The sequence below is a fragment of the Dysidea avara genome, chromosome 4, assembly GCF_963678975.1.
Source record: "Dysidea avara chromosome 4, odDysAvar1.4, whole genome shotgun sequence".
Taxonomy (NCBI): domain Eukaryota; kingdom Metazoa; phylum Porifera; class Demospongiae; order Dictyoceratida; family Dysideidae; genus Dysidea; species Dysidea avara.
Genome location: NC_089275.1, coordinates 32,152,078 through 32,165,499, shown reverse-complemented (window position 1 = coordinate 32,165,499; position 13,422 = coordinate 32,152,078). Strand labels below are relative to the sequence as shown.

Genomic DNA, 13,422 nt, shown 5'->3' with positions numbered 1-13,422 from the left:
AAGACCAATCAGCACCAAATTCATCTAAATTATCTTATTAAAATTTTTACCATTAACCTACCATCACAGCCATTTCTTGGCCGCCACCTTGGATTTCACATATTTTTTCACCATAGCCTTTTTGAGGGCCGCACACTTTTTTTACAGCTTCGCTGTTTTGGATTAAATCATAATTAGCACATCAAAATTAGAAGCCATTCAAAGTGCTTAAAGAATGATACAGTTATCAATTAGAAGTTAATCGTCACACAGAACTAAATACGGTACCGGTGAAGAGCAATGTTGTCTTGCAAGCAATTAAAAAACTCACTAATTAATGGACGTGGCACCCATTTCACTTGCGAGTATTTATCCCAAATGCAAATGGGACGAATAAGTGTGAGTGAAATGGATGCCACACCCTTTAATTAGCAAGTTTTTTAACTGCTCGCACACTCATTAGACAATGCTGCATTTGAGCGGTACGTACAATAGATGTGCATGTACTACAAAGCATGAACGGTGGTCACTATGTGATTATGGAATCACACCTATATTTACTGTATGGAGGGAAACTTTGACGCTGTTAAAATTTGGCAAATTTGGCGAATGACCATGAATTCGCCAAATTTTCCCCATCCAAATATTTTGCTGGTGAAGAAAATAGCAAACCAAGCCTCTCGAACCGGGCCTTGAACTAATCAATTTTCTACTCAACCAAGGGTTACTGAGCCAGGCATCACACTAGAGCCAAGCCTCCCTCGACTACCTCACTAGGTAGCTTGCTGCTCAGCTACTGTACATGTGGTATCCTCGAAACGGGCGTGGAAGTAGCAAGTCCTACCATATTAAGTACGATTATGCACTATTCCAGAGGGTGTAGATCTACTGATAGTGGATAGCTGACTCCAGGCGCTGAAGAGGCATGGCACTCCAAGTTCTTGCTTCAGACACAGCAAGTAGTAATCAATAGGGCATGCGCTTTGCTAATAATTTGCCAAATTTTATTTCACCAACAGTGATATTTTGCTTGATTCGCCAAATTTTCCTCCTCCAAAGTTTCCCTCCGTACGGTACATGTACTCATAACAGTCAAAATTGCACTCAAATGTGTGTGATTACCAAATAATACAGTACAAAAGAATATGGATTCATCTGCGATATTGTTTCTTCAATGTTGATCATTGAGCCTGTAGGAAAAAGATGTGAAAAAGTAGCTCCAATTGTACGCTGTAGGAAAGCTTTGTAGTTTGTAAAATACAAAAGAACTGATATGTCAAAATAACCTAACTGTGAAAAAACAGTTTATAGAGACAGGATTTAAAGTCATGAAAACAAAGGTGGCAGCCAAGAATTGGCTACAATAATGTTATTTGGCTGTCACCTTTGATTTCATAACTCTTTAACATTTTGAAACTCACATTATTTTTCACAGGCATATGCACTTACAGTACATAATTATACATACCTTGCTTACAGATTGTTTCACTACCACCCCAATTTCCTTCACTCTGACAAGTCCTAGTGTCACTACCAGCTAGACCATAACCAGTGTTACATGTGAAACTACAAGTTTCTCCCTCATAACCTACTCCCACTCTACCAGAACTACATGACATTCCTCCATTGGATGGTGTTGATAAGATATCACATCGGATGTCTACAAAATAATTATAACATATGTGATGTCTACATTAACTGCAGCAATACTCATACCAATTGTAAACTGTATTAATGGTTGCACACCATTTATGGTTATGCCTTGGGAACTCAAGTTGAATCTACTTGAAACATCGGCAACATTATTAGCATAAAGGCTATATCCTGCTGTTTTAATAGTCCACACTCTATAACGTGAGTCAGGAGGATGATAATATCCTATAAAATCTCCGGCTTCAAACTCAATTCTGTCATCATCATTAAGAGTTGTATTTACTAGCCAGTAAGTGTTGTTATTATTATCAACTTCTTCAACTACTTCACTTTCTACTAACTGAACTCCACCCACTTTATCAAATACATCACCACCGGGTGCTGTCAGATGCCACACTTGCAAATAAGGATTAGTTCTACCACTAGATATTCTGTTCGTGCTAGCAGTTATACCAGCTACTCTACCATTACAAGTGAAGTTAGCACGCGGAACAATAATTTGCAGTTGTTCAGACAAGCTTTGATTTCCTCTCTGTTGTACTGTAACTTGTTCAAAGCAACCTTCACAACCTAACAACAAACACCAACTTTGTTAAACATGCAGTACCCTTTCACAGCTCACTAAATGTCTGATCTATCCTCATATATACAAGTATTGTAACTAAATTGTACATCATGCTAATAATGGTACAGCAGAATGAAACAAAAATTGGGCTCTTTGTGAAACAACTGTTTCTGATATCAAGACTCACGGTAGTGAGTCGCGCGGCCAGTAAAGCAGAAACGCGCGCCGCAGACAATAAATGACGCGACCACTACGTGAGGATTTTACAAGAACGAACGTTCTCAAATTTGGCCTTCCTGTAATCCACCCGTCACTTACGCTATCCCTCTGAAACTCTGGAGTTGAACTCATCGTGTCACTAGTAACTACCACACAAGCAGTGAAGCAAATCCATGCCGATTGTTTCGTGATCGAGATTGCCGACATGAAAGGGGACGTTTCATTTTTTTTTTTATTTTTTTTTTTATCGCATGCGGTTAGACGCAACCGCAGGTGTATGCCTTGCGTTCCTTTGTGCATTCCGAACATTGATCGCCCTGTTATCGCTTCAGTATTCACTCAATCACCTCAAGATTCACATCATCGATTTCACCATACATGATTACCCTACAGTCGTGATTTCAGCACCAAACGAAGTTTCAGTCGTCCTCAGTCGACCTAGAGGCCAAATACAAATCCCAGATTGTTGTTTTCCGCAATACTCGCTTGGCATGTAGGGCAATGTGTCTTTAAACTGTTCTGAAAGTTTCGTTCAGATTGAAACATTTGTTTTCGAGAATGGCTAGTTTGAAATTTGAATTTAGTCGCCCCCACGTCATTTGCTCTCTAAGAATTTTACTCGGAATTTAAAGAATGACGCAGAGCACAACTGCGGTCTCTGGGTATTGATGAACTGGCGCTCTATGTAGTTAATCAGTACATATAGCCACCAAGAAGTGTGCTGCCATAGATTATAGTCCATAGATATAGCTAATCTATGGTGCTGCATACCATCCTTCGTTTTGAAATTAGTCGCCCCCACATAATTTGTCCTCTAAGGGCGCGGCTTAAAGAATGACACAAGAGTACAGCTGCGGTTACCAGTTGTTGACACAAGCTGTGAGTAATTAGCACATGTAGCTAGCTTAAAAGGAAGTGTGCAAAATCGCCTAATACAATTGTCACCATGCATTATTGCATTTTATAGCACCCCCACACAAAATTACACATGTAATTACAACATACAGAGGAGACACATGAATACCAAACACTTTTCACAACAATAATGTAAGAATTGTACAATAATGACTGTAATATAACTGCTATGCAAATGTTTTCCAGTGGCCCGCCATGGTAGCAAGTCTCACATGACGGCATGTATATTCATCCAAACACAATGGGAGTAACGAGTGAGTATGATGACAACAAATTGGTATGACTCCATTTGTAGAATCCAGATGAGTGGGTGTGGCTCCAGTATGTCTAAACGGTTAACAAACATTCCTGTTATAAATACGTGCTAGAGTTGCAATATAATAGTATAGTATTTAAATGCAATAATACATAGTCTCCATTGCATCACTATCAAACGACACTAAGTGGAGGATATTGTTGCATCTCTAGTATGTACACTCTATCAGTACAACCTATCTTAATGGCCACTAGTATAGAAAGACAACCACTCTTGAAAAGCCAATTCCAATTGAGAATTTATACACTGTTACCTGCTGAATGAGTGAAGGTGGCAATAAACAAGTTCCACCGTAATTTATACACGTGATCTGATCCTGTATATTCTGTCAGTGGATGAGATCCACTTGGCCAGGACAAAATGTGACTCAAGTGCCCTGGATGATCCATACTCAACCAACTTATGACCCAGTGGCACAATGGAACTGACTATTTATAGAGAATACAATTACATTTATTTCTAAGATGTGTGGATGTGTGGACACATTACAACACATTACATGTACATACAAGACACGCTACGTACTGTTTTAGCATTTCAAGTCACCACATTATACACGTACCAGTCAACAATGCTTCATAGTGCCCATCAGTAAACCTGAAGAAAAGTTACGAAAAATAAAAATTCATATAAGTACAATGAAACCTCATTAATATGGCAGGCTGTGGGACCAAAAAATTTGGCCTGAATAACAAGGTGGCCTTATTAATGAGGTCATAAGTAATGCTTAGCTATATTTGGGACCTACTAGAGGTGGCCAATATAATGAGGTGGTCTTATTAAAGAGGTGGCCACTAAGTGAGGTTTCACTGTACATATAGTTCACAATATTGTGAACAATATTAATGGTTAACAATATACACTGAAACCTGCAGGTCACTTCTTGTGGAAGATTGCTCTCTACACAAAATGACACATTCAGAGATTGTATTTAGATGGATGATACAGTAACGCATTGTGACTTCAATACTCGTGATGTGTCACTGCTAGGCAGCAACCATATACACGGCACTGCCACATCGCACTTGCTCGCACACACAATTTTGCTAACGATTTTACAAATTGATAATTAAGGGGTGTGGCAACTAGCTGTTTCCCTTCTGTACAAGTGGCCACCAAGACAGGTCCACTGTGGATGAAAGCCAGGCATTAGATATTTGGTATTTCATGTGTTGAAGACATTCCAGGGCTTCTGGTAGTCTCAAATCTCACCACAGTTTAACTCAGGCAGTGTTGTGGTCACCACTAAACTACTGGAATGCTGTGTTATGTTCATCTTATGCTTGGCTACTATATTGTAGAACTGAAATGGATACTCTGAAAAATATATCCTATGGATAATGACTTCATCACTTTCTTCATCAGGAGCTTATAAGGACCAACAGTGAAACTTTTTACACTTGGGGCTGACAGTCAACTGCCTATGTCTGAAGCAGTGCTTTTGGTGCTCTAACAGATTGGCTGCCCCCTTGCTGCCAGCACTCACTGTCTCATACGCTGTCATACACTAAATCCATCTCTATAGCCAGTTAGAACAGCATGCTTCTTACCTTTTTTTAAGGCCGCATAATGCAGCCACCTCTTTAAAAAGCAAGGTTAGAAAATTTTGTCCCTACGGCCTGAATAATGACCAGTTTTCACTGTACTATTAGTGATTAGTGATCATGGGGGATTATTTATTAAGATACTAAGATATACAAACGCTACAACCTCTAAATATAGCAGTAAATTTTTTACCCTGGTCCAATGTCTCATAATAATCGTGACTTCGTGAGAGACTCTACTGTGACAAATACATGTTTATCATGATATGTGCTAATCGCCTTTTTACAATTAAGTTTTACAACACAAATACATGTATAGTTAAACTCACCAATTGCGACTAAATCCCTTCAACACGAAAAGACAAATAATGAGACAACCTTGGAGACAACAGCCACACAAGCCTATTCTGGTGCGTTTATTTAGTAGTAATATAAATTTTAAAGGCGTTTATTTACAACAGGACATAATTACGCGCCCCTCTATTGTCTCTGTACATACTTGCCTTTTCTCATTTCATTTCACAAGATCTCTTGGCAGGGGCGTAGCTTCTTCACTTGAATTAGTCAATGCTTGAAGTAGATCGAGATACTCTAATAAAACAGTCACATTTCTACAAGTGCCATATTTTTATATTGTAAAGTCTGTAAGTAGCTAGTAATTTAAACTATACAATCCGATGCTAAGCAGAAGTTGTAACTATGCTAAATATTGATTGCTGTGTTCAGCGGTGGAGCAAGTAGTTGATATGAGGGGGGCTGGGCTGACCCAGACTTATTTCTATAGTTTAGTAAGGTGAGACCAAAAAAAAAAAAAAAAAAAAAAAAAAAAAGGTCGCAACCAACTGACAAGAGCTTCCACCTCACCAGCTACCATTTCTAGCTGATAAACTACATAAAAATCCTTACATAGCTCGCTACACACTGAATACTTTATTAGAGTGACTGCTCTATTAGAGTATCTCGATCTTTATCACGGTTTTCAGCCCCACTCCAAGAAAGATAATTTCGGTGTGATATCATTCTGAGGGGGGGCTAAGCCCCCCCCCCCTTTCCGCCGCCTATGGCTGTGTTACAGCTGTTTTGTGACTGCTCTAATAGAGTATCTTGATCGTTTCAATGCAGTACAAGATGAAAGGCAAAGTGTTGTTAAGGGTTTACTAGTTAAAATGGGTGTTAGTTGACTGCAGTTGCATGCCACTAACAGGGCCGTCCAGAGAAATTAGAGGGCCCAGGGAAAAGAGTTAAAGAGGGGCCCAGGGGCAAGGAAGGGTCTAGATCCTGACTGCTCTATTAGAGTATATCGATCTTTCTTTAAACAGGTATTCAAGTGGCCCCTTTCAGGCTGTGGTAGGGGGAAAAATACCCCAGTTACCCCCAATGTGGGCGGCCCTGGCCACTAAAATTACAGTTATATTTTAATATTCTGTCACTGTAATCTGGGGTTTCTGTCAAAACCATGGAAACTACTGACTCACCTACTGTTATCAACAGTGCATTGCTTATTCTAACAAAAAGTATTGAAATCCCATCCAAAAACAGCTTATAGCTGTAAAAAAAGTGCGCGTCCAAGTAAAGCAGAGTTAACTGCGACAAAAAGTAATGATATCATAATGCGGCCATGTGCGAGGTGTGCAAGTTGTAATATTAGCTAATCAGATAATACAATGTTATTGTTAAAGTGTTAATGAGAACTATGTGATGCTGCTAGTTTTGAAGTGTGTGAGCATCTTCATAAATGCCACATAAATTTAATTCTCAATAAAGCAATGTGTATAGATTCTCTGATAGTAATAAATAGTTTGAGTTTGGCCGCCTTTCCTGTATACAGCAATGCTACGAACAAAGGAAAGGTGGCCAAACTCAAACTATTTATTACTATCAGAGAATCTATACACATTGCTTTATTGAGAATTAAATTTATGTGGCATTTATGAAGATGCTCACACACTTCAAAACTAGCAGCATCACATAGTTCTCATTAACACTTTAACAATAACATTGTATTATCTGATTAGCTAATATTACAACTTGCACACCTCGCACATGGCCGCATTATGATATCATTACTTTTTGTCGCAGTTAACTCTGCTTTACTTGGACGCGCACTTTTTTTACAGCTATAAGCTGTTTTTGGATGGGATTAATAGTTCCTACAATATGCATGGGTCAATTACAGATTTACCAAAATTCATATCTTTGTCTTAATCACCTTTAAGTGCCATATAAATTGAGTTATGATGTAGTGACTGTTAAATTAAGTGATTGCTCTATTAGAGTACTTTAATCTACGTATGTAACAAGACACACAGTAGCATGTCATGGAACCAAGAAAGCTGGTGCACCATACTGTGGGAATATTGACAGGAAGAAAGATAATGTGATTTTCATGCCTGCATAGCTCCATGGTCCCTTCTCCAAAGCACACCAGTGTACATGTAGGGTAGGCCACACAGCAAATTTTATTCTATTCGCATTAACTATTTGTGAGATGTAATTCATACATCACGGGTGACACTTAAACTGCCTATAATGTGTTGATGCTTTTCTTCAAATTAGAAGAGTAATAAAAAAGTGTACTAAAAGTCTAATTTGTGTATAGATCATATAAAGAACTAACAGATTTAAAAAAAACATGAGTGAAATTTGTTGAACATCTAAACTATCTGGATTTCTTATAGGTCTAAGTAAACTGTTTCTTTGACAGAATGGAATCAGATTAAAGATGAAGGAGTACTAACAGAAAAAACAAACACAGGTATGTTTCTATAGTACATAATCGAGACTTGCTAATAGAGGTGAAACAAGTGTCATTAAAATGCTATTTGAAGTAAGTAGAATTTAGTTGGTTAATTTTTACAGAAACCCGTTTTGAATTTAGCACAGTAATTACTGTAATGACATGCATCATATAACAAAATACTAATAAAACTGTAGCATGCATGTACTGTAAGTACATTGAAATGTAATTTATTGCATCACAATTGAAGTTAACATGCGTGCTACAGATGTAGGAATATTTAGTGTACGCTATGATCTAAGGGTGTGCTAACCTATAAACACGCACAGTAATCTTGAAATGTTTTCATGCATTACAGAATTTGTAAACTGGTTTAATAGGTTTGGGACACACCGCGTTGTCGAAAATTGAATGACCTAGTAAAACAAAAGTTCTAAGTGAAACAGGACTGTTATGTCATTTGCTGTTGTTGTGGGACAGTGGTCGGTGAAGATAATGCGCCACTAGCTAATGGAAAATGTTATAATTATGCAATTAGCATTAGGGCAAAGTAGGCAATGACAGAGCTCTGTGTGGTGGAAGGGTGGTGTGTATAGCTAGGCAAAAATGCTAGGCTGTGTATATATGAACACATGTGTAATAGAGTCCTCAATAAATGGTGGCAGTTGCCACTACCCCCAGGGGTGGGCCACAGCAACCAACATGTTAACTAACATCAATTATAGCTATTAAACCCTCAGCAACACTTTAAGCTTTCTCCTCCCACTGCATTAAAAATGATTGAGATACTTTAATAGAACAGTCCAGTAACTACTCTAATAGAACAATCAAAGCTAAGGCTTATAGTCACAATGTTTGCCCTACAATTTGTTTGCTTATTCTGTAGCATTGGATTAACTGTGAGTGTTAACTAAAATTATCCTAAAATTCTAAATTCTCAAATTTTCTTTAGTAGCTATGCCCTTGGACACCTTATTCTAAAGCTATACTATATCATTTTTCAGAAACTTCCTCTTCAAAATCTTAAATCCGTCACTGGGAATCATTGTGGAAACCTTGGTTAGCTATATATGTGACTAGATTTACAAAAAGGAGTCTTCACACACTTTACAATTTATGATTCATAGCTTCAGATTGGAAAAGGCTACTGACTTAAAATTTGGTCAGTATAATTTGTAGTGAGCTTCAATTAAAGCATAGTAGATGGAGAAATTTCAGGTTGATATGATTCTTGAACAGTAAGTTCATAGAATTGGATATGTGTGAAAGAGCCAGCTCTTTTGAAAATTTGGTCACATATCTATGGTACTGGAAAGCGCAACGTCGCACTTGCTTGCATGCACAATTTTGCTCGAGATTTAAAAATTGCTAATTAAGGGGCGTGGCAACTGTTTTGTTCACAATACAGAGTGGCAACTGTTTTGCTCACGAGAATCACAAGCAAAACAGTTGTCACGTCCCTTAATAGCGATTTTTAAAATCTCAAGCAAAATTGTGCGTGTGAGCGAGTGCGATGTTGTGCTCCGCTTGGGCAGTACCGAAGGTACAAACCGTATTAACTGAATAGAGTTGAAGATCATGGAGTTATGACATGAATCCAAGCACAGTAAATAAGTCAACACCTGTGTTGTTCTTGTCCTTTTTACTGGTACATTTGGATGGTCTATGCACAGAAGTGCACGGTCTTTAAGTAAACAAGGGTTTTATTAGCATGCACGTACAGGTTTAAATACTGTTAAAAAACAGACTATTTCATTCTCCATTTCCACTTTCCATTTCTACTGTTTTCAATTGCCCATCAAAAAGCATGTGTTTGGCAAAAACAAGAAATGTGACCCAGTCTGGGAAAACCGGTCTTATCGCCCATGTCAGCAGATTCGATTTTTCACCCAGGACGCAAAGCTACATGAATAAACTATCTAATTCCACAATCAAAATCAGCTACACTTGAGTGGTCTGGTTTTGCTGGCTGCTTTTCCCAAGCCCAGTGGCAATCTGTACGTGCGGTGTGGGGCCTTAATGGAGGTCTGGTCAGCCTGGGGATGGCTATATGTGGCTGTACAGCTCTGTGGTGTCGAATAAGTACCTCTGCTGTGAATTTTCTTACATTTTAGCCAATTTTGAGACCTGAATGCCCAAAACTTGGCCTAATTTATCCCTACTACTTCCTTTTCAATTTTTGAACACCATCTTGCCTGCCTTCCAGGCCCCATCTCCCACCCCTTTTGGAGCTCACCTGATACAGTCAACCTCGGTTTAAAAACTATCTAAAATGGCGGGAAACTTAGTTGTTGGCTACTTGCACAGTGGATGCTGTGGAAGGTAAGGAATTGGTGTAAAACGTGTGAAAATTTGGTACACATAGCTTCAACCATTGGCAAGCTACAACACACTAAATACTTAAAACCAGCGTTTCTCGATACTTTTAAATAAGCGTTAAGACCGGTTTTCCCAGACTGGGTCACGAATGTTGAGCTATTCTTTGTCGTCAGTCTATATTTTCAAAATTATCTCCAGACCTGTTGAAAGTGATTTAGAGACATGCTTGAGTTGATTGCACTAGCTTGTTTCTGGTTCATTTTTGGCAGGAACATGCAGACCTTCGTAATAATTTCACTGAACAATGATGATATTCTGTACTTAACCTGAACAGTGGTATTGTAATTTCAATTGTTTCTCTAATAATTAGACCATGATCCAATGATATTTCAGTGGCAATATTTTTGCTTAGAGGAGGAGGGTAGGATGGTTAATGGGGTTTTATCCAGTTATTTAAAATCTTATGAAGCTAGCACTAGATCTCCTACATACGGTATGTAGTTGCAGTACATACAAGAGGGAGGCATACAAACATATCAGAAAAAAATGTGTCAGGCTTAACTTGTCATTGTCCACTGTCAGCAGTTTGTAAGTTACATCTATACACTGGGGAAGTACTGATAACATATTCATATAGTCACATATATTCTATAGCATATTCATGTGGGTAGTTCTATGGTACTTTCAGTGTTGTGAGAATCATCTTCTTAATCCCTCAGCAACTTAATACTGTAAGATTCTGACCATATATACAGTCAGGTTAACAGTCTCATCAGACAAGTACCACCAAGAAAGTTAATAATACATACCCATACAACTCATGATATATGTACACTCTGCAAAGTATTACTAAACTACATTAAACTTATTTCTGAACAACACTTTTCAGGAAAATACACTGAGAAAATTTACTGCACATTGGGGCTTACCTGAAAGTTTAAGACAAAGCAGGAATAAAAGTGAAGTCAGAAACATCATCATAAGAACAGCCTATAATGTATGCAAGAATTTCTTACATGTGGTATACAGTATATAAAGTACTAGTGGCTGCAATAACATGTAGCAGCATTCACACTATATAGCATTAGTGACTGTCTCAGTAAATACCTGCATATGTATTTATACCTCACACCTGTATTAACTGAAACTCCACAAGTAGCTAGCTACCGTACACTCACAGTGCATTGCTGCTCAAGTAATACGCAAGTGAATTCATCAATAAGTATATATTTTCAAAGTTTTTGATGGCTGTGTGGCAACTGGAAGGCTGGATATTGGTCTGCCCTGTGTCTTCCATTGTCTACCTGTTCCAAATTCTATATAGCACCCCATATGTGTGCACTTGTTAACAACACTACTGAAAATGCAGGAAATCTGAAGGAAACTTCAACCCTACATAATACTGTAAGGTAAAAAAAAATTAATATTGTAGCATAGCTTTGCAATGGAAATTTGGTAATAAATCAAATACATTAAATTGCAATTTTACAAACTATCCCAGGTGTAAACAATATATACAGGTTTCTGTTGAGAAAGTCACATTAATTGACATGCAGTGAACATAAAGTACTGTACAATATGACATGTACATATAAGGCTTTCCCCATGCAGCCATTACAGTAGTACAACTGGTAATATTTTTTTATCAACATCAAAATAATGGTATTAATTAATTTAACCACATCAAAAGAAACTTGAACAAAGTAGAGCGGTGCTGCACCTCTTGGCTATATTTTACCAGGGATGCAATTGAATTTAAAGGTAAACTATGAATGTTTATATTTGCTTATATCCCTTAATATGTCAAGAGCATGATGCATTAACAAGAGGTGTTACTGGCCATCGGTAAAATACATATTTTTGGAGTCTTGTAGAATTACGAGCATCACATGATTAAAATATTATGCATGGCATTAAACTATGTCATAGCATAGAATTCTTTACACAATAGAAAATTGATTTACAGAACGATGTGTACTCTTTCCTATGTGATAATCTCTAGCTGTAATGTACATAACGTGACTGGATCTGCAAAACCTGAGATACCGGAATACAGTAGAACAAGAGCATACTGTAAATATATTTTAATAAAATCCATAAATTGTTAAAATACTTTGTTATTGGTAAAGACAAGCTCCAACAACAAAAATCTAGACATCAATCCTATTTGTCTACTCAAGAACGATATTTTTAGTTGCAGTAGACCATGGAAGAAAACATAGATACAAGTGTTTGTTTGCGTTTTGTTGGAAAGGTAGTGTGGTGTCAAATTGATTCAGCTTGGTATGTGGTGAAGAAAAGGATATAGGGAAATATTACCCAGTAATGCATTCACCTGTTCATGGTGAATATGATGGTACAAAACCAATACTGTCAAGGCTAAAATTTTTGTGGGAAATGTATACACCTTCATGGTTGTTCAGTAAAAGTGAACAGCGTTAACTGTTGTATTGGATGTTTGATAAAAACTCATTGGATGTTTGATAAAAACTCTATAAAACTAAAGTTTTATCATTGGAATTTTATAGATCTGGTCACATGCACTGTATGTATTGTAGCAGATATAGTCCTGGATTTATAGCACAGTTTGGGTGACTGGCTAAAACTTGGGGGTCTGCAACTTGGAAAAATCCTGTACGTTATTTCAAATCTGTGTGATTTGGCAAGATTTCAAGCAATTTATGGCAAGATTTCAAAGCATAAAAAATCTAAGATATCCGGATTAGTAGCATAACGTGATATGTAGTATACAGAAATATGTGACTTAATTTTGGAAAATCACCCATATGGGCACGCGTGAAATTATTGGAATTTTCATGTTTAGTGGGTCGCTAATAAAAGTAGGGCGCAGTTTTAAAAATATTTCAAGAACTTTCTTGTAATTTAAGGTATTGAGAATGGCTTACAACCATTAACAAATAGATTGCACTATAAAGTTTGTAGTTTGTTTATTAAATATTTTAGGTGTCAAATGCACCCATATGGGTGATTTTCCAAAATTCGGTCACACATGCAGAATATTTTCTTGAGTTCTCTCTGCAAACTGGTGGGGTTGCTGCACGTAGCATACGTGACGCGAAAGTATACAGGAAATATATGAAACTTTACAACAATTTTCAGAGATTTCAATAAGGTTTCAAAAAGGGCTGTACGAGATTTCAAGGGAGTTGCGGAC

The 13,422-nt window shown here is 37.6% G+C and overlaps 1 protein-coding gene across 1 annotated transcript in view; it reads right to left on the bottom strand.

Moving 5' to 3' along the window:
• LOC136254698 (tyrosine-protein kinase Mer-like) overlaps positions 1 to 13,422 on the bottom strand; it is a 59,406-nt gene that overhangs the window by 44,831 nt on the left and 1,153 nt on the right. The window contains exons 2-4 of the mRNA XM_066047433.1: positions 11,177 to 11,237; positions 1,696 to 2,202; positions 1,448 to 1,639 (exon numbers count right to left, since the gene is read on the bottom strand). Coding sequence (XP_065903505.1) covers positions 1,448 to 1,639; positions 1,696 to 2,202; positions 11,177 to 11,228 — 751 coding nt within the window. The 5' untranslated portion in view covers positions 11,229 to 11,237. The remainder of the gene's footprint in view (positions 1 to 1,447; positions 1,640 to 1,695; positions 2,203 to 11,176; positions 11,238 to 13,422) is intronic.